At 36.5% G+C, this 23376-nt stretch overlaps 1 protein-coding gene across 13 annotated transcripts in view; it reads left to right on the top strand.

Moving 5' to 3' along the window:
- The window catches only part of Dys (Dystrophin), a 917866-nt gene that overhangs the window by 203257 nt on the left and 691233 nt on the right, over window positions 1-23376 (top strand). For 11 of the 13 annotated variants that reach the window (XM_073982338.1, XM_073982305.1, XM_073982263.1 and 8 more), the window contains 4 exons: window positions 9978-11096; window positions 11310-11554; window positions 11835-12002; window positions 12099-12297. In XM_073982338.1, the coding sequence (XP_073838439.1) occupies window positions 9978-11096; window positions 11310-11554; window positions 11835-12002; window positions 12099-12297 (1731 nt within the window). The remainder of the gene's footprint in view (window positions 1-9977; window positions 11097-11309; window positions 11555-11834; window positions 12003-12098; window positions 12298-23376) is intronic. The other 2 variants (XM_073982331.1, XM_073982322.1) reach the window with 1 other exon arrangement.

Below are 23376 nucleotides of genomic sequence, written 5' to 3'. Positions count from 1 at the left end.
TTTTAAAAAGTAAATAAATACCAATAATGTAATTATAATTTAAATTGTTGTTCCCAAGAACAACAAAACAACTAATTTGTTTTCTATTCACAGTCGATTGAATAAACAAAACCACAGACATAAACACAAATAATACCCCCAATCGATTATTGCAAATAAATATTTAAATTATTTTTACAAATTAAAACCATTGAAATTTTAAATAAACTTACCAACCGATTTACGGTCTATACAGAATGTATTCATACGAATTTACCAGAAAAGAGAGAAAGGGTAAATAACATTTTCCAATAAAAACTGCAAATTAAGTGAAAGTTTTCGAACGAAAAACATACTAAAAACACAAAAAAATTAAAAGTTTGTTTTTAGTTATCTGGTCCTTGCTCTTAAGAAAATTAAACAATTTTCGAAAAGGACTGGTCGAGTCCCTAAGGAATAGGGAGACAGTTTATTGGGTTTAGCTGGGCAGTTAAAAATTTCAGTCCCATTTCACTTATAAGACATGTGTTGGGTATAGTGTTGCCATTTCGGGCCCAATATAGATTGAGGCGGGTTAAAACAACTTCTGTTGCCTTGGCAGCTGTCGTTCTTTTGCTGCGTTGTGTTGGGAGTATTCGAGTACGTCATTCACACTAAACCTTTAAACTGCATCAGTGTGAATGCTATCCATCCTACCTGATAGGCTCGTTGATGTAAAGCAGCGCCAGGCTAACAAACGCATTGTTAGCGGCCTCACACTCTCTCCACAAACAGCGTGTGCGTTAATGCATTGGTAAAATTAAATATCATTAAAACAAGCGACAGCAGAACCTTCTTCATTGACTTCTGAACGAAGACTGAGTGGTGGTTGTTCTGTTGTTATTCTCATCAAGGGCACGTGTGCCCCTTTTTGCCGGATGCTGGTCTAAAGAACACCATTAATCTAGAGCTGGAATGCACTTTTTTGCAAGTTGTCTTTGCATTTTCTTTTCTTCCCCACGAACACTGTGCGTGAACGTAAACAAATGATTAAAATCAATTTTTTAATTTTTTTTAATCGAGCTTTATGATCTATAATGCAAGTGAAAAAGGAAAGCCGACGATTCGAACCCACACACCCACAACTATGTGACATGCATGTTTCGCCTTCGGTAAAGGCTCTTCAAACATATCGGATGTGGAGCGGCTTCGATGTCCTCGAACTTTTCTTCTTTCAAGTGCATTTTTGTTTTGTATTTTACAACAACAATGAGGATTTTCCCATTTAGTTGTGCTTTCATGACAAACGCTTAGCGCTGCCTTTGAAAGTTATAAGTTTGGCTCTGAACGCTAACACGCAGTGACAACACTTTTTTCCTGTGTTTTTCAAGGACGTGGGTTCAAACCCCAGCCTGGCTCAGCTGATTTTATTTATTTGAAAATTTTTGCCTTTTTAGGCGAAGCCGCTCCACATCCGATATGTCTGAAGAGCCTTTACCGAAGGCGAAACATGCATGTCACATAGTGGTGGGTGTGTGGGTTCGAATCGTCGGCTTTCCTTTTTCACTTGCATTATAGATCATAAAGCTCGATTAAAAAAATGAAAAAATTAATCTTAAAAAATGATCTTCGCCTAAAAAGGCAAAAATTTTCAAATAAATTAAAATCATTTGGTTGTTGCTTGTTATACCCTCATAATTTATGCTAACTAGGGTATATACTAGGCCGGGGCCATTTGTATGGAAGGAAAAAAACTTAATGGACCCTTCGCGTTTCTAATTCCTGGGCTTGAACTGAGCAAAAAATGGTGAAAATCGAGTCTCCCGATTTTGACTTTAAGTTTTTTATCCACGTTTTTTAGACATTTTGGCATATAACAGCCAAACCGTTGAGATTTTCGATCGAACACAAGGAGAGAAATTCAGTTATAGCTTTTTTGTGGGGGTTTTCAGACTGAAACCATTATAACTTAGCCATTTGTTAACCAATTTAAAAAAATAATAACTAGTTCGAAAGGTATTATTCGCCCCTTTAAAAGGAAGAAGGATCAATAGAAATCCGTTGTGAAAAAAGAAGATATGTCCGCTTAAATTTGAAAATGTAAGAAACCCAGATTTTCACTACTTTTACCGTTATAAAAAAATAAAACGAAGTGACCCACACGAACTGAAGGCATTGTCGTAGTCCATGGATCCCAAAACGATATAATTTTGCATCAGAACGCTTGAATATTTTTCTGGTCGACTTTTGTAGCACAGTGCCATTTATCGAAAAGTTTGCACCTTCTCAAGGCCAAAACTTCCTGAAGGAGCGTTCCAATGCTTTTGCGATGTATTAGAGAGTTCTTAACTACTGTTTTGGCTACAATTTTTGTCCGTGTGTTCGATCGAAAATCTCAATGGTTTGGCTGTTATATGCTAAAATGTCCAAAAAACGTGGATAAAAAACTTGAAGTCAAAATCGGAAGGCTCGATTTTCACCGTAGACCTATGGTCTAGTGGACTTTTTTACCCAGTTCAATCCCAGGAATAAGAAACGCGAAGGGCCCATTAGGGTTTTCAAATCGCCCCGGCCTAGTATATCCACTTTTATACGGGCAAAATGTGCCTCAACGAAATAATGGTTTTAGACCCCAAGTATGTTTGGACGAAATCCGTTTCAGACAATAATATATATAATATAATTGTTCCACAAACATCCCATAAGGGACAAGGGAGACTTCTCTCATATCAATGAGTGCACCTACAGTTTATCGCCGATTCCGAACGGCGTGACTAAGACACCACTTTTGTAGAGAAGTTTTACATGGCTGATATACTCAGGAAATGTCGCCAACATTACTGAGGGGTATATTGTCACCGTTGAAAAGTGTTTTGATGTTGCCTGGCCGGGGAATCGAACCCACGACCTTATGTGTGCAAGGCGGGTGTGCATACCATTGCACCACGTTGGCACCCCCGTTTCAGACAATATGGAGTTGATTTAGCCATGTCCGTCGGTCTGTCTGGTTGGAGCGCACCATAACTCTCGAACGGATGAACCGATTTGCTCCAAAATGTAGTCTTCGTAATATTTTGCCCAAACTTAATTTAAGATCGAAGGTGACCCATAACAGTTCACTTCTTCAGGTACCTCCCCCACAAAAGTTCGAAAATGTTCGGAAAAATTGTACTCTAGAAGGGAGTAACCGATTTGGTCCATACATTACACATCATGAAATCTCTTTCAGACATAGGTGAGGTTCCAATATGGACTCTGTCGGTCCACTCCTTCGAATACCTCCCACACAAAATTTCGGTATAAGTTTTATCGGGGTTAAGTCCACACTTCCTGTGAAAATAGCACGAAAGGTGTAAAATACCCCAATGGCGCCATGTGTAGTGGTTGGAGCGCACGATAACTCTCCTACGGTTGTTGATTCGGTCCAAAATTTGGCCATCGTAATAGATTATCCGAACTTATTTTAAGTTCGAAGATGAGCCATATCAACCAATAATATGGTGCGCACGATAACTCTCGATTTGGTAACCCGATATGGCCCATACTTTGTATATCGCAATATTTCTACGAGACGTAGATCAGGAAAGAATATGGACTATATACGTCAACTCCTTCGGGTACCTCCCACACAAAATCTCAAAAGAATTCTGTTTAAGGTCTGCTTTTGATCTTTGTTGTAGCAACTTGTATTCCCTGCGTCCATAACGACTGTACAAGTTTTCCAGGGCTATAAAAACCCCTACGGCACCATGTGTACTGGTTGGAGCGCACGATAAGTCTCGAACGGATCAGCCGATTCTTTACAACACTTGGCCTTCGTAATATTTTGTCGAAACTTAGTTTAAGTTCGAAGATGGGCACTCACGGTGCACAACAGTAATTCACACAGGCTGAGGGTATATCTCTGTCGGCAAAGCGGACTAATACTTTTTTACTTGTTTCACTGATACACTCACACGTGTTTTTGTTTTGATTGTATTTTGTTGGTCTCCACTGATCTAGAGCACTGCCGACCAAGAAGAGGGCACACAAAATTCTGAATATTGGCATCTTTTGACAGTGTGGTAGTAAGGTTGTATGCACGCATACTGCAAAACAAATCAAAACATTTGCTCTCTTTTGTGTGCTCTTTCGTTGCGTTCAGGTCGTGTGTGTGAATTGCCGAAAAACTTCGTAACTTCAACAATACCAAAGAACGGCATTGATCTAGAGCATATGCGATCAATCTTATCACCGTGGTGCTGTTTTGTCGGCAATTTACACACATACGACACGATTACCAAGAAAGAGCGTAGCAAAAAGAACATTTGCAATAAATGCGTTTTCTAAAAGACATTAAAATTTTTTTGTTTTCTTCATGGTCACCTCTGATCTAGAGCCTGTCTACAAGATTGTAACAGGGATAGTTAGTGTGGTAACACCCATGAATGTTGTTGTGCTGACATGTGCTGACAACATGTTGCTGTGCTGACGTACCGGCAAAATATTCATCTCATCAATTTATATTAGTACTTCCTCGGCTGAGAGGGCCACGGTGTAGCACACACCTCTTAGCCTTATTACTCTCGGGGTGTTCTATAAGCTGTCGGTTAAAATAACACGTGCAACAGTTTGGAAATTTTACTGTCACGGCGTTGAAATTAATAGCCGCTGTATCACACTTATTTCTCGGATTCGAGAGTGATATAACCGGTGCCCGCAATTGATAAATCATGTAGCAGTATTGCGTTGAACAAGGTGGTGTAGCCATTTTTTCCGCTTGTGATCGCCTGCTAGCCCGTTGACAGGCATGTACGAGGAAGCTCCTGGCCCTCATTTGGTCAATCGATACGGGATTGACTCAGAACCACATGTATTTGTATCGTTTTCTGTGTTGAAAGCAGCATATCCCGGAATATCTGCTCCAGATTCTATTGGTACGTGCCGGGACAGATGAAAAGCCTGGAGCAGTTTGGATGTGCTGTGTTTTTCATATCCGCACCCACCAAACTTCGGTGAGATGCAATAGATGTCGGCGTGAGTTCTTCTCAAGGGTTGCTCTAGACTCGTCCATGTGAGGGGCTACGGCACAGACTATGTTGCCGCATGCTTCGAGAACATGCTTCGAGTGAGCCATCGTCATCAGAATACGAGACTCCACACAGTTCCCCCACAGCAACCGCACACGCACCACTCAACACCAGTCGTTGTTGTTCCAATCCATGGAAATGCATCATTTTTGCAATTTAATTGCAATGGACTCCAAAATAAATTCGAGGAAATTGTGGACTTTATGTGTCGGAAGAATAACATTATCGCGGCGGTGCTGGCTCAGGCTAACAACCATTGCACTTTACTGCGTTGTGATGGTTTCAATGTACTGTGAAAGGATCGAACCAGAAGTGGTGGTGGGAGGCTAACTTTCCTGTTGCACCAGTCTGCTCAATACAGACATAGTCGTGGCAGCTGACGCTCCTCAGCTGTGATAGATGAGGGAGGACCGCATTCACACGATAGTTGTTTATGGCATATACGACTGCATCCGTGTAAATGCTATTTAAACCTTGTTGATCTTGGGACTCCTTCTTTCAAGATGAAGATCCCTATTGGCATGCCTGGATGGGGGATTCCTATTTACCATATGATGATTGGGATGGCTCTCACTATTACACCCGAACAAGTACTGCAACGGAAGAATGCCATTACGTTGCTCTCCAGTGAAGACATAAGGAGGCACCCTGCTGCAGTTCTCAGGGCGTGATTCTTTCTTTCTAGATGAAGATCCGTTTTGGCATGCCTGGATGGGATGGGGGAGTCCTATTTACCATATGATTATTGGGATGGCTCTCACGGAACACCCGAACAAATACTGCAACGGAAGCATGCCATTATGTTGCTCTCTAGTGAAGACACCCTGCTGCAGATCTCAGGGCGGCATTCTGACAGGCTTGAATAGTTTTCCATCGCGTTGCACTTGTATTCGCAGACCTTGCTGGTGCTACATAGCTTAATACAGACCGACCTTACGCGTTCTATGTGGTCAATAAGGTCTCTTTATCTGCCCCTCAGGTGCTACCGGCTAGGGAGAACTTTGTCCTATATCTCAGCTTGTTGCAGATAGCTGTGGTATGCGTGGACGACATGAACATGCTGTCGAATGTGACGCCTAGAATTTGGAGTAGTTTGTGGTCGAAATTCTGATACCATTGAGCAAAACATTTAACTCACTTCTCACCTGTGCCGTCTATGTTGTGAACAGAGAGGCCGTAAATTTAGTGGCGAATATTTAAATATTCCTCGCGTGGTTGTAAGATCAGTCAAATAGGAATTCAGCCTTTCACAAGGTACCTAACGCCATGATCGTACAATCATCCGCATACGTTACGATCTCAATGCCTTCTTGGTGGGGAGGGGGTTTAATACGGTGGAGGTAGAGTTTAAACACTTCCGGAGATATCATCCCACCTTGGGTAACTCCCTGTTTCACTTCTTATTCCTGAATTCCACGTAAAACTGACGTCCACACAGATATAATAGATAATTCTAACTAGGCCGGCTTTTGGTAAGTCAAGCGCCACCATCACTGTTCTATCACAGGGCTTGCTCTTGTTGGGTTCTCGACTAATATGTGTGGAGATGGCGAGGAACCCGTGCTGATGAGCGGCAACTGGTTAGCAATTTCAGACGCTGCGGAGGTCTAAAGCTTCAAGGGTGTTTGTTACAAGCGACAAAAGCGAAATCGGTCTGTTCGATTCACCTTTGCTGACACCATTGCCTGGGTTCATTGGCGGGACCACCCCGCCCATTTTCCAGACTTAGGGAACGATGTGGGCGGACTGCGACAAGTTGAGAACTTTATTTAGATACTCGACTCCCTGTACATCCAACTGTTTCAGCATCAGCATTGAGATTAGACCAATAGTGCGATTCTCTAACTCATTTTTTGATTCTTTAACTCATACCGACAAAAATCGGTAACTCTAAAACGCAAAATTATGAATGAAAAGTTAAAATAACATTTGACATCACTGTTGCCATCGGTAGGACTTTACGCCTACTTTTCATTGGTCGCTAACTTACCGAATAATATCGTTAATTACCGAAATTATAAGCATTTTAAGTTTACCGATTTTTGTCGGTAACTCCATGTGTTAGAGAATCGCACTACAGGGCCCTACGCTTTCCTGATGACTCTGGGGTCACTGGGGTTGGCACGGCGAAGCTCATTTCTAATCCCGCCGCCTTTGCTAGGAGGTTTTGTCTCACTTCGGTCATTCGAAGGGAAACGATGGGTTGCCAGGTGACGTCATTTGTCAGGCCAGGTGAATAATCTCAGAAGGGACAAGGGAGATTTATCTCACATCAATGAGTGCATCCCGATTCATATTAGGTCAATGATTGGGGCCTACTGTTTATCGCCAATCCGAACGCCGTGTTTTACGACACCACTAGTATAGAAGTTTTACACGGCTGAAATGCTCAGGAAATGTCGGCAACATTACACATTACACAGGGGTATGTAGCCACCGTTGAAACGTAAAAAGACACACCTAATGCTTCCAAAATGTTTTTTATTTTTCTTTTCGAATTTCAAATGGAATAATTCAAATTACGAATGGAATAATTCGAATTTCAAATGGAATAATTCAAACTACACCATTTTCACATGTAATTCGAAGAATTTCAGTTGTAATTCGAAACATCTCACTTGTAATTTGATTATTTCATTTGAAATTCGAAATATTTCACTTGTAATTTGAGAATTCCAATTGAAATTCGAATTATTTCATTTTTAATTTGAGAATTCCATTTGAAATTCGATTTATTTCATTTGAAATTTTGAATTTTTTAATTTGTAATTCGAATTTCTCCATTTGTAATTTGAATTTTTTTCATTTGAAATTCCAAATGAAAAACTTCGATTTACAAATAGAAAAATTCAAATTACAAATAGAAATATTCGAACTACAAATAAAAAAAATTCGAATTACAAATGGAAAAATTCAAATTACAAATGAAATAATTCAAAATTCAAATCAAATAATTCAAATTTCAAATGGAATTTTCAAATTACAAGTGAAATGCTTCGAATTTCAAATGCAATAATCAAATTACAAGTGAAATTCTTCGAATTACGTGTGAAAATGGTGTACAAATAGAATAATTCGAATTACAGATATAATAATTCGAAATACAAATGGATAAATTCGAATTACAACTAAAATGATTCGAATTACAAATAGAGTTATCGAATTACAAATAAAATGTTCAGAATTACAAATGGAATATTCGAATTACAACTAAAATGATTCGAATTACAGCTGGAATGTTTCGAATTACATCTGAAAAAGGAATTTAAAAAAGAAATTCCTGGAATTTAATATAAGTTTTGAAAAAAAAATTCCATTTACAATGTTTCGGCCAAAGCAGACACTCACTTCGTAAGTTATCGTGCTCATGAGTGATTGCAATAGGAGCTGGACTTGTCCACAAAAATATATAACCTATAATCAGGACCACAAGGACTGTCTTTAAAACAATCCTCAAACAGACCTTAAACTTTGCTTATGCGAAATTTTAAACTTTTTTCAGGAAGGCACTTTAGAAATTATGGAAAATATAGCATTGTAATCAGGACCACAACGCCTACCTAAGGTAAAAACGTTCCTCGACGAGATCTTAAATTAAAATTTTAAATTTAAATTTTATGGGAGAGGTTGTTGATTGAGTGAAACGATATAGCCCCTAATCAAACATGGTATTAGTTTTGGTAAAGTTTGAATCAAACCGTTTACTACCTTCGAGGGTTATCGTGTTAACCAGATAGGCAAGCAGACGGACGGATTAACGAAAATGTTTAGATCAAGTCCAAATTGTCTGAAATCGATTTGTTTTTCCGGTTATCGTATCTAAAATTTGTATTTGAATGAGCCACCTTTTTGATTGTGTATTCAGACACGCCAAAAGCTTTTTGGGTTTTACCATACTCAAACAGCTAAAGCTCAATTTGCTAACGCTTTACCTCGAACATGAAATGTTGCAACCCTTTAATTTCCTGCTACAATATATTATTGTTGGGCCCTGTGGTTTAATTTTTTAGCTATATATTTTAATTATAACTTATATGGTTATATAGTCTTAACAACACAATTAAAAGTAGTTTATAACCAAATGTTTGAAGCATGCTTGGTATAAATAAAATAAAATAAAATAAAATGAAATAAAATGAAATAAAATGAAATAAAATAAAATAAAATAAAATAAAATAAAATAAAATAAAATAAAATAAAATAAAATAAAATAAAATAAAATAAAATATTTTAAACAATTAATTCGTAGATAGCTTACAAATACTAACCATTGTTTTTGTAAAATTAATTCATACTCACCACAAATATCAATCATAACCATAACATTTCACCATATCTATGCCATTAAAAATCAAAGTCAAAAGGTTGAAGTCATTATCCATAGCCCAAAAAGAAAGGAGCTCGGCTCTGTAAAATATCCTAAAAAAAAACTAAACGGAAATGGTTAAAGGCTCAACAAAATCCACCACCACCACAACCTCCACCACTACTACCACCATAGCAATTGTTACGAATAAAATAGCCCATTTGTCTATTGTCCTTCTCAACCAAATATCAAAAAAAAATAAAAATAAATAAATATCCACCAAAACCACCATCATATGGAATAATCTCACCTCAGCTCTAACTCACCAACTGTAAAAGTATGAAAAATTATTTTAAAAAATTTATGGGATTTTTTTATTATTTATGAAAATTTTAAATTTAAGTAGAATTTGAAACTTATTTGGCTTGCAAATTAATTGGAACAAAAATTTGTAGTTTGAAGATTTTTTTGGGGCTTTACTAAATTTTTTAATTTCACTGCTTATTTTCTCAATTTTGGAGTTAAATTTTTTTTGTAGAAAATTTGGAATAATAATCAAAAAAGGAAATTTTGGAAATTATTTTTTTCTGGAAATCCCATTTGTTTTTTCCTAATTGCTTTTTAACCCACAAAATTTTGAATAGGATGTACTGAAAACGCGTTACAAAATTGAGTCAACATTGGAAAAGAGGCAACAAGGAGCAGAAGCGGCAGGTCCAGGAGATGAAGATACAGAAATTGTTATTGTAAGTGATACAGTGAGACAAAGGAGAGCTCGCACACCCTCATCGCAGTCACCCACCAAGGAAGTTGGGGATAGTTCATCACCATCAAATTCCCCGGGACAACAATTAGCACAGGTGGGTTCGACCTTAGATCAACAACATCAAGCACAACAACAGCTTAGCAGTGGCCAAGTCTTGCCAGATTTATTGCCACCACAAACGTTCCGTTTAGCTGAATCAAGTGCTCTCTTCTCACAGATCTCCATGAATACAGCAACAACCACCACCGTCAATGAAGATATACCCCCACCCAAACCTCCAAATAAACGCAAGAGTGGTGAATCCCAGGCCCAAATGGTTGAAATCAAAGTTAAAAATATTGGCACAGATAAAATGTCGGTACAACTGTCCAGTGGTGGTGGCGGCCTGGAACCGCTACAAGGTGAAATTGTCGATACGGTAAATATTTTGGAATCTGTGGAACCATTTGTACCGGAATATGTGGAAACGGTACAAATTGTTGATCTCTCTGAGGACTCGGATTCTTCAATGCGCATTGATTCGGATGGTAAAGAGGTAAAAAGATCCAAATCAAAGAGATCTTTAAATGATTCACCCAAAGCCACGTTACACGAAGAGGTGGAGGGTGAAAATCCGGATGATGTAGAATTACGTCCAACTGGACCACCAAATCACACCAGCACACCCATTTTGCGTGTGGAAAAACAACGTATCTCCTTTGAAGAGAAACGTAAGAGAATTGAAACAGAACGTGATATTTTACGTGATTCCGAGGAGGAAGGTGATGCCAAGATGGGTGGTATTTTCAAACAACCCAAAGCCAAGCGTTGGCGTCAACTACAAATTGCCATGGAAGAGTTGGACAATAGCATGGCTGAACAGGAGGCCCGCAACAGCTTCTATAACCCCGATAAAGATTTGAGTTTTGAAGTTGAGCCTTTGGTCTTTTCGGATGATGAAGATATACCGAGATTTTCAATGGAAATGACTCAACCTCTTGATTCGGATAGTGATACGGTATGGATTGTAGGCTAAGATGAAAATTCACAGTTTTATTGGAAATTCAAAGATGAGTCAAAATTTAAAAATTTTCAATGTTAAACAAAATGAAAAATTTATCATCCAACTAAAGACGAAGCCTTGGGCCTTTAGATCCTAGGATGAATATACCTTCTTGTTAATATAAAATTATGCTAATCTTAATTTTTGTTGTTCCATTTTATTTCCCAGAGCCGCATTGAAACTCCCTCCGCCAAAAAGCCCAACTCTTTCTCCAACAAAATCTTGCCACAATCACCATCCATTGATGATTCAAATATAACCCTCAAGAGTCCCTATTCGGAAACGCCCAGTTCCCAATTTCCAAGTGGGTCCCTGGAGCAGAGAGTAAGTGAATTTGAAAAGAACGCCAAATATATGATGATGCGTTTGGACAAAACCAAGGAAAAGATCGAAAAGAATACCGAAGGAGAAAGGTAAGTTTGAGAAACGAAGGTTTCAAAATTATAGAGTTATACACAAGGTCTGTACGAGGTCGGTCCATAAGTCCAGTTTGTTGTCGAGAAAATTATTTTGATTTCAAACTCAAACAAACTCAAATCACAGAAAACTACTAAGTTTATTGTTAAATGTAGACGTATTGTCCGACCTGGTTTAGACCTTGATTGTCCCTTTTATTTTCTTTACAAGTTCTTTTCAGTAAAAAAGCAAATCCCATTACCTTTCAAAATTTAATTTTTTTTAATTTTCTTTCAGAGCTGTTGAAGATCTAAAAATGTTAATAGCGCCCGATGCTGCCACTCTAATATCACAGGGTGATTCATTAGTTTTGGAAACACACGGCAAACAGGGTTCTCTATCTCGCGTTGTTATGAAGAGTCAAATAATACTAAGAGAGAAATTCCGTGAAGTCCAACAATCAAAGTAAATATCAAGAGAGCACGGAATTCCATGAGTGTCACATATTTTTATTTGGCAAATTTTGTTTTTTTTTTTTTCTTTTATTTTCTCAACCATTAGATCAAAAGCCTCTACCACCTCCGGCGCCACAGAATCCGCCAATTCACCTTACTCGTCATTAGACAAGAAAGTCAGCATGAAAGGTGTCAATTTAGAAGAACTAATTGTGAAAGGTCTCAAGCGTATAAATGATTTAATTGCCCGCCCTGTGGATCGTAAATCAGTTGAGGAATTGGAAAAACGTTTATCGGAAATTAATGTGAGTAAAAATAGAATTTATTAAAAATAAAAAATATTTATTTTTTCTTAATTATTTGTTGCTTTTTATTCAAATGCTTTGCATATTTTTGTTGCATTTTTGCAGTGCCAAAGTTTTTTTTTAATTTTAAGATAAAATTTTTAACAATACTGAAATTTCGATTTAACTTTTATCCTTTATGGTGAAGAATATAAGCTTTTCTTAAAGTTCTATCGTTAATCGTTCAGTAGTCTATTAGTCTATGCCAAGAATGTCAATTGATAGATCGAATAAATAAGTGGCCAGAAATCTTTCACGGTGCGCCTAAACTAACTTTAAATGAATGAATGGAAGTTTTTGCGAATTCCGAAACCACAATGTTCATAGATGAGAACAATCAAAAAACAAAAAAATCGCCGTAAAAAATCGCGGTGAAAGTTCACATTTTAAGGCATTTTAGGTTTTCACGGTTTTGCTTGCAAACCTCAAGTCCTATCGTAATGGGACTAAAGAAAATGTTGTAACAGTAAAAATTCTCTACAAGACAGCAAAGTTCATAGATGAGAAAAATCCAAAAAAAAAAAAAAGAAAAAATCGTTGGAGGGATTTTTAAATAAATCGCGGTCAATATTCACATTTTTAGGTTTATTTTACGTTTTAAGGATTTTGCTTGGAAACGGCAAGTCCTATCGAAATGGGACTAAAGAAAATGTTGTAAAGGATTTCACTGCTGCAAAATTTTATTTTGTCTCACTTCGAAAGGACTTGCCACTTCCAAACCAAATCTTGAAAATAAACCTAAAAATGTGAAATTTGACCGCGATTTATATAAAAATACCTCCATCGAATATTTCTTGTTTTTCGATTTTTCTCATCTATAAACTTGCTGTTTCAGGATCTGCAAAAAACTTCCCAGGTGTGAGCGGTTTTCATATAAAGTTAGTTAAATGCGCCGTACATGACATTGTTTTAAAAGGAGGCGATACAGTCAGTGCATTGTCCCAATTTGAACTTCTATATCTCAAAAATGGTAAAACCTAGGAAAAAGTCATTAGGATCAATCTTGTAGAGAATTGTTATTGCTACAACATTTTCTTTAGTCCCATTAAGACAGGACTTGCGGTTAAGCAAAACCGTGAAAACCTAGGAATGAGAATTTTGTCCGCGATTTATTTGAAAATCCCTCAGTCGATTTTTTGATTTTTCTCATCTATGAACATTGTAGTTTTGGAATCCGCAAAAACTTTTCAGGTGTAAGCACCTTTCATTTAAAGTTAGTTAAGGCGCACCGTGCTCTCTTATTGAGAATTTCTTTGGCACTCCCTAAACCAGCGACGACCACAGAAATACAAGCAAAGCGAAGACATGTATGAACGTATGAGTGAAAAAAGCAACAACCACATTATGTTTTTGTTTGTTTTCATTAAACTCATACAAAACTGAAACTTGTAAACAATACAAATATTACTCTCATTGAGCCTCAGCGAAAACATCGTAGCTAATTCCTTGGTATTGCATTTTTATAGCAATAAACAAAACATTCGACGTCGCCGGATCACATAATTGGAGAGCTGTTCCACTTTGACACGATCAACAATGTGGCTCATCGAAATAATGGGTTTAGACCAGCCATGCACGCGTCTTTACGAAAAAGTTAACTACAACTCTCTTTCCCATACAAAAACCCAAAATAGCATTCTCTTCTTGTGCACCATTGGTTTAGACCAGGGACAGCCAAGCACTACCAATGCAAACGCTCTGTTTGTGTGAGTCACATGCATGAGAGTTATTCTCCCTCTTTATGCAGCCACTGCCTGTTTATTTCTTGTTATCCAGCAAGCAACGATGAATGCGACAGTCGGAATCTTATCCAATAAGATGAAGCACACGGGAAGAACTGTGTCATGTATATGATAGTGGCACAGTTCTCCCCGTGTGCTTGATTTTATTGGATAAGATTCCGACTGTGGTATTCATCGTTGCTTGCTGGTTAGAAACGATCGGCGGTGAGAGTAAGATTGAAACTCACCACAAGTGAGATTGTATTTGTGCACAGTTTAGACCAGTGCCGACCAAGAAGAGGGATGCCAAAAATGTGAATGTTTTCAAAACATTCCCAGCAAACCAATCGTACCGACATCGTAACGAAATCGAAACAAAATTCGGACGCTACGTCCGATGTCGGATCCGAAATCGTAACGATATCTTAACGAAAGTTATATGAAGTGGTTGGCATAATTTCGGAAAGGATTGATTTCGGTCAGAATTCGGAACGAAATCGGAAGAAAATCCTATGAAAATCGGAGGTACCTTCCGAATATTCCTAAAGATGTCTGAACGATTTTGGAAAAATGTAGTACGAATATCGAAGGAAAATTTTTTCTCTGACGCCTTTTTTTATTAATTGATCTTTGTTATGTTTTTATTGGAAGATTGTAATTTCAAATGTTTCTCTAATGATGTTCACTGTTTTTATCATTTTGTAGTTATAGTAGAATAATGTAAACATTGTGTACGAATACGTTGAGTCTATCAGCACTAGCTTCAGTTATTATATGTTGGAACGAAATCTGAACGATTTTGCTTCCGAAATTGTTCAGATGTGTCGGATATCTGACATTTGGTTTGCTGGATTGACAATTTATGACAGTGTGTTAGTAAGTTTGTACGATTGCAAGATACAAAACAAAAACAAATCAAAATAATTACTCTCTCTTGCACGCTATTTCTTTGCGTTCGGGTCGTGTGTGTGTGAATTGCCGAAAAACTTCGTAACCAGCGATAAATGTCTGTTCGGCAATGGTTTACACCATTGGTGCTCGCTTCCTTACGGTAGCGTAAAAACAAACCACACGTATTCTCTCTTTATTTCTGATTTGCCATTGCTTAGCAATGGGGAGAGTGTCTTACCACTACTAATACACCAACTATTCTGAGCACCCCTGGTTAGAACAGGTATCGGCACCGATACAAATGAAGTATGTGCGGTCACACGCATACGACATCGATAGCGTAAATTTCGCTCTCTCAACAAAGATCGTGTGTGTTATTGCATTGCTAAAATTAAAAATCATTGAAAAAAGTGACGGCACAACCTTCTTCGTTGACTGCTGAGTGAAGACTAAATAGTGGTAGTTTTGTTGTTACTCTCATCAAGGGCACGCGTGCCCCTTTTTGCCGGATGCTGGTTTAGACCACAATAATAAATTGACTAAATCCGTATCAGGCAATTTGGAGTCGATTAAGGCATATCCGTCCGTCTACCTATTTGGTTGGGACACACGATAACTCATGAACCGTTAAAAATGTTCATCTCGTAATATTTTTTACAAATTCAAAGATTAGCTGTAAGGGTTCAACATTTTTCGTTAACCTCCTATACAAATTTTCAAAAAAAAGAGCAGTTTAAGATCAGCTCTGGGATCTCTTTTGACCGAAACTTTGCACATAAAATAAAATGTATCCTAAATGTATGTACATAAGTCCAAGCTGATATTTGTGGTATTGCATACAGTGATAAAGTTTTCATGAGCATGTCTATGCTTCCGGACATAATGGTTCAAAAGCTCCAAAAAATCTTACGTTGACCAAATAAAGTGACTGATTGCTTCTTTACTAGCGAAATTAATGACTCCCAAAATTAAATGCAGTTTTCCCGCAAAAGTTAAATCTTTTCGAAATTCTATGACAATTATGTCTCGCAGGTTAATAAATGAAGTCGCCAGTCAACCTCGTCAAACCGTTCGATTTCAGGCCAGGTAGAACACCATTGTGTTCTACAACTTTAAAGAGCTTCCCAACCTTTCGGGGAACAGGTTGAGGATTAATGACCACAGGAATATAGTGTCACTGCTACTTAGGAATATCCTCCGAGCAGCCATTCACACGATATCTGTTTATGGCATCTGCGACTGCATCTGTGCGAAATCTCTTCTAACCTATTCAAGCCTTGTTGATCTAGGGATTGAAGTTTTCTAATTTGTTCTTGATGACCCCTCCACCACACGCTGATTAGGATAACTCTCGTGGCAAGACTGCAACGAGAGTATGCCATTGTTTCCAGACTGGAAGAATTTTTGTTTACACCATACAGATGGTCCACTATTGACATCAGGGAGCACTATGTTTCTCATCCACAATGCAGCCTCCGACTAAAAATATACCCAAAGCCATCTAAATAATAAATTTGTTTGTATTAATTCTACAAACACACATAATATCATCATAGCGCGGTGTTTGCCATCTATCCACCTTTTGACAGCTTTCCCTCCGCAATTTATTGATTGATTGCATTTTAATTAAAGTATAATTTTTTTTCATATTGTTGATATTTCTTTATCCCGTTCACCTACCCGGCTGACAGCAGTATTTGAACATCTGTTTTTTCGTTGAGCGATACCAATCACCAGCCATCAACCGACCTTTATCTATCAAATGATGATGATACAGTTGCTTGCCGTTATTAATTGATTTGAATTTGTTGGAATGCACATTTTTCAGATTTCATTTTTTTATAGGTTGGCTGAAAACATTTTCATGAAATTAAGACACTGCCGATTGGCGCAAGCCAAAACCAAATGCGTCGATTTTAACATTTTCCCTAACAAGTGGATATTTTTTCAGGTTAATATAGTTTTTATTGCATGTAGTGTATTAAGGTGGATAAGAAGATATAATATTTACAATAGGAAGAAGAATGACAAGGTCGTCTATGAAGGCGACTTTTATGTCGTCTATAAAGACGACTTTAATATCGTCTATAAAGACGACAAACATATCGTCTATAAAGATGACTTTCATGTCGTCTATAAAGATGACTTTCATGTCGTCTATAAAGACGACTTTCATGTCGTCTATAAAGACGCCTTTCATGTCGTCTGTTAAGATGACTTTCATGTCGTCTATAATAACGACTTTCATGTCGTTTATAGTGACGGCTTTCATGTCATCTACAAAGACGACTTTCGTGTCATCTATAAAGACGACTTTCATGTCGTCTATAAAGCCCACTTTCATTTCGTCTATAAAGACGACCTTAATGTCGTCTATAAAGACGACTTTCATGTCGTCTATAAAGACGACTTTCATGTCTCTATAAAGACGACTTTCATGTCGCTATAAAGATGACATTCATGTCGTATATAAACACGACTATAGAGTCGTATATAAAGACGACTTTAGGGTCGTCTATAAAGGCGACTTATGGACGCCTATAAAGAAGGTTGTGTATAAAATCGACTTTAGGATAGTCTATAAAAACGTTTTAAGTTCGTGTATTAAGACGACTTTTAGACCGTCTATTAAGACGACTTTAAGTTTGTCTGATAAGACCTTTAAGTTCGTCTTAATGCATGATTTTAAGGTCGTCTCAAAAGATTACTTTAAAGTCGTATATAGATCACTGAAAGTTCGTCTATAAAGACCACTTACAGTAATTCTTTAAATACGATACAATTGTGTAGTATTTGCAATGGCGGCATCAAAGGTGTTTTGTTCCACTCTAATACACACGACACAATATGTTTCTTCTCGCTTAGCCCACTGTGCCTAATTAGTGCAATTTTCTTTCCAAAAATAAAACTAAAGAAGCGTGACACACATAACTTCCCGCTGCCGCATGCTAATAAAACACCAAACATTCTTTCCTAATGTTTTCCCCAGAAGGGAAGACGGAGAGAGGAGGAAAAACATTTTATTTTCTAAAGACAATGTTTTTTGTCTTTTAACTAAAAATAAACAAACATAAACAACGAGAAAATAAGTGGCAGACAGAAAGGCAAAACAATTCAATTTGCCGCGCTGATCTCCTACTCTCACGCTTCCCAACAAAGAGGGGAGCTCACAACACACTGCGTCCACATTGTAGATTCCTATAAGGCTAATCAGGCATGAGAAAAGTTTGCAAGAGATTGCAGAATTTTCATTTGAAAATAGAAATTAAATTGAGAGCTGAGATTTCTGTTTTTCAAAATCTCAGCAATTTATTCAATTTTCACCCACAACAAAAATTTTCAGTCAATATTTTGAAAGCGTAACGAAACAAAGACTCGAATCGTATCGAATTTTATACGGAATACGCGATATACAGTGTTTTTCCATTTCTTGTTTTTTTCCGAAAAAGTAATTTGAAATTGATTTAAAATTCTTCATGTTAAAGATTTCCCTTTTAAGCTTGTTGCAGATTATCTGGTTTTTTTTTTCTACTCAGCTTTAAATTCAATTGTTTCACTCGACTACTGGAAAATTTTTCATTAGAAAGTTTTGCTCATATTTTTTTTTACTCGGTTTTTATTTCATTTTCTATTTAACAACGAATCAAAGCAAAGAAATGCAATATTGCTGGCTAGCACAAAACGTCAGTACAAACACTGCATCGTAAAGCATTCGTTTGTTAGTGTGTCGTGTTTTTGCTCGTTTCATAGCGAATTGCATAGATTTGTGATGGTGAATGTTTGCGTCTGCATGTGAAATCGGGCGCCACTTTTATTGTGTTATGTTCAAAATTGCTAAGTGTTTCCGGAAAAAAGTTTTTTTTGTACTATAACTTTGATAACTAGAAAAATTCGAGTTAAATATGATTGTTGTTCAAACAGATGGACAGTGTCATGGAGGCGTTTGATGTTTAAGAAGATAAAGTTATTTCTGAAAGAAACGGCATTGCCAGAGTGCTATATTGGGTTACTAAACATTAGTTCTAGAGGTGTATGCGGTAGTTGCTCTAAATATTGGGACATTTCGCTGGCCATATCTCAGGAAGTAGTGGCTTTCCGTAGAATAAAATTATATTATGTGAGGAGGTACGGAACATAATGTACTTTTGGAAGAAAAACTACGGACAATTCGAACACTCCATTCGTACGTTATAGTGCTCAAAAGAAGTTATGTAAGGAATTCGAAATGGCGGACAGCTATAGACCGCATTCCAGCATCAGGCAACCAATACCAATGCACATTGCCTTGTTTGCATTAGTATTGGAGACAAAACACCCCAGCAAACCAATCGTACGAAATCGCAAAAAATTCGGACACTACGTCCGATGTCGGATCCGAAATCGTAACGATATCTTAACGAAAGTTGTATGAAGTGGTTGACATAATTTCGGTTCGAAATATCGAAGAGAAATCGGATCGATTTCAGTCAGAATTCTGAACGAAATCGAAAGAAAATCCATGGGATATTCGGAAGGCGATTTTTTTCTTGCGAATTTTCGAACAGATTTCTGAACGATTTTGGAATAATGTCGAATGAAAATCGGATGTAGCTTCCGAATCTTCGTAAAGATTTCTGAACGGTTTTGGAATAATGTTCTAGGAATACACTATGCAACACTGAAAATACAAACAACTTCTAGTATGCATTTTTTGAAAGTACATATTGAGACTACAAAAAACCCTAGTAGTGTTTTGTCCTGTCAGATCCAGTTCAGAGTTTTTGGCCTCATCTAAACCGGGCTAAAACTACATAATTGGCCTTCGTCCTAAAAAGACAATAATATATATGGGGATTTCTGAGTGAAATCGGACACTTTTTCAAGATGAGGTTTTTGATTTCCTTTATTTTTTGCTGTGGTGATGCTGCTGATTATTAACAAAACATTTTAGTATATTTTCAGATTTTTTTTGACTAACGGTTCCAGAGATATCGCGCCTTGAAAAAGTCAAATTCTGTAAAAACTACATGCAAAGAAATACTCATAACTTTTTTAATATTGGTCCAAATTGAAAAAATCTTTTTTGTATGTTTTGTTGTTTTATCAGCTATTTAATAAAAAATAGCAAAAAAATTTGCACAGTCGGCTTGGATGCTATTTTCGCGATTTAATATTTAAAATCAATTTTTAAAGATGTTCGACCCCTTCGATTTTCTTTAATTTTTTTTGTATTAAACTACGTTCGATTACAAAAATTTTAAGTCCTATGTGGTAATGGGATTCGGACGATTTCTATTTTTTCTGAATTTTTTTAAGTTTTTCAATACAATTTTTCCTTTATACCCGAGTGAAACATTTGTTATTTTACCAAAACAATACAAAATAAATTTTTTTATATTGGTTTTGTTGTTTTATTTAGGAATTTATCTTAAACATCTTAAAAAGTGCGTAATTTTTCTATTTTGAAAATGTATAGCAATAAGTGTACCAGCCGGACAATAAGCTTAATAAATTGATAATAAAATAACCACGGTTTGGGAATTACATGAATGGGCATCTGAGCCAAATAATCTACCAATTATTAAAGAGAGATTTTCTCAAGAAGATGATTATTTAAATTAGAAAGAGGAGTTGAATTTGAGATATGAAGTGGCTAAACTTATCGCGGGCACAAAAAACGCCATTCAGTCATACAATAATTGTTAAATAGAATAATTGCTAAACCATCTTCAAAATCGAAAAATGTCGCGGTTTTTAAGACTTTTAAGATAAATTCGTAAATAAAGCAACAAAACAAATGTTAAACAAATTTAATTTTGAATTTTTTATGTAAAATAACAAATGTTTGACACTGGTATAAAGGAAAAATTGTATTGACAAATTTTAAAAAATTCAGATAAAATAGTAATCGTCCGAATCCTCAAAATTAAAGAAAATCGAAGGGGTCGAACATCTTTAAAAATTGATTTTAAATATTAAATCGCGAAAATAGCATCCAAGCCCACTGTGCAAATTTTTGCTATTTTTTATTAAATAGCTGGTAAAACAACAAAGCATACAAAAAAAGATTTTTTTACATTGGACCAATATTAAAGAAGTTATGAGTATTTCTTTGCATGTAGTTGTTACAGAATTTGACTTTTTCAAAGCGCGATATCTCTGGAACCGTTAGTCAAAAAAAATCTAAAAATATACTAATATATTTTGCCAATGAGCAGCATCACCACAGCAAAAAATAAAGGAAATCAAAAACCTCATCTTGAAAAAGTGTCCGATTTCACTCAGAAACCCCCATATAAAGAAAAAGACTTCAATAAAATACTTCATATTTACAAATTTTTAAAAATGTTTGTATAAATAGAAGTTATCAAAATCAGCCTTTGTCTTCTAGCCATTAATTAACATTCAAAATACCACATAAGAAAAACTCCATCTAGGGCATCAAAATCGATAAAATATAGAAAATTTTACATAATTGCTGAAATTATGGTCAGTATCAGATAAACTTTTGGGAGTTGAACAAAGTAACCTTTTGCAAAAATCTTCCAAATAAAGTTCTCAGCAATTCTTCAGAACACTCTGAAACTCTAAAATCCTTAATTCATGTTGTTTCAGTGGTATTTTGCATCATATCTTTTAGAACACGTATTTCAAACTCAGTTCACGTCGAGTTTATTCTTGCATTTCGGATTTCACCACATTATTTATATATTTATTAAATCGTCGTTGAAAAATATGCTGAAAGCAGCGTGATAGAGACATTTTACAGCAATCGCATGTTCTGATGAGTTGTGTATTACATTCCAACGAAAATTCTTCCAGAAAGCATTGAGAAAAAATTAACGGTTTTGGAGATATGGTGCAAAATCTATACAGATTATGGAAATTTTCGATATTTTATAAAATTTGAGGCAATAAATGTAGTTTTTCGAGTTCATTATTTCTCCAAATATTTTATTCTTGCCCTTATCTACAAATTTGCTTCAGAGGTCATATGAAAATTTGCATAGGTTTCAGAGATATAACCCCAAATTTCTTTAAAAAGTTAATATTTAACCATGTTTAGATGGGACCATAAAATCCAAGCTGGATCTGACAAAACAAAACCCAACTAGGGTTTTTGTCGTTTGGGTCTGTACTTTCAAAAAATCCCAAGCTCAAATTGTTTGCACAAGATTACCTTAAAATTGTTGCACAGTGATATCGAATGAAAACATTTTTCTCCGACGCCTTATTTTATTTACCAAAGATTCCAATTTCAAACGTTTCTAATGATTTTCACTGTTGTTATCATTTTCCAGTTATAGTAGAACAATGTAAACTTTGTATACGAATATGTTGAGTCTATCAGCACTAGCTTGAATTATTATATATTGCATTTATATTTAAAATATTTAAAAATTGTATATGCAAATTTTATAACCAATCACTTTGATTTTTGTCAACAAACTAAAATGATGTATGTTAGATACATACAAAAGGTGATTGCTGTACAAGGGGAAATCTGTTTCCGACATTTCGCTCCGAATGCGCACCGAAATCGGAAGAAAAACATTGGTATATTCGGAGGGAAATTTACTTTCAATATTCTCTCCGAAATCGGAACGAATTCCCCTACTAAAAATCGTATAGAAATCGGAACGAAATCTGAACGATTTTGCTTCCGAAATTGTTCAGGTGTGTCGGACATCGGACATTTGGTTTGCTGGGACGCTATATAGACCGAGAGTCATTCGCTAAGTGGACGCATACACAAAAAAAAAAAACAAAACAAGCGACTCACAATCTTCTTCATTGACTGCTCAGCTGAGACTAAATTGTTTTGTTCTCTCCACATATTGTATACGTCAGCATCCGGCAAAAAGGGGCACACGTGCCCTTGATGAGAGTAACAACAGAACAACCACTATTCAGTCTTCGCTCAGCAGTCAATGAAGAAGGATGTGCTATCGCTTGTTTCAATGATTATTAAATTTAGCAATGCAGTAACACACACGATTTTTGTGAAGAGAGCTAAATTCACAATTCATGTATGGTGGTGCCAATACATGATATACGTGAATAAATATACGCTCCCAAAGAGCGTGCGTGCATCCATTGCCTAACGCTGCCGTATTCTAACCTAATCTATTTCTGGAAGAAATATTACAATGTGCAAAGTTTGAACCTTCGGCAGTAATCATGCGGAACAGCCTGCCAGATACACGGACAGGGCTAAATCGACTCCAAATGGTCTGAAACGGATTTCGTCCATACATACTTGGCATACAGGCATTATTTTGATGAGATACATTTTTGATCGTAACAAAGTGTGTATACCCTATCTTAACCGTTGATAGTATGTGGACCTTATTGTAGCAACATATATAACATATGTTAATATGTTGAAACTGAGGTATGGGTTATTGTAACAATTGTGCTATATCATAAGTTTTGAACGCATTTCTGT

The sequence above is a fragment of the Musca autumnalis genome, unplaced genomic scaffold (assembly GCF_047663935.1).
Source record: "Musca autumnalis isolate F117 unplaced genomic scaffold, ASM4766393v1 scaffold_1, whole genome shotgun sequence".
In the NCBI taxonomy this organism is placed as follows: Eukaryota; Metazoa; Arthropoda; class Insecta; order Diptera; family Muscidae; genus Musca; species Musca autumnalis.
The sequence above is the reverse complement of the archived record's forward strand: the minus strand, read 5'-3'. Positions and strand labels throughout refer to the sequence as shown.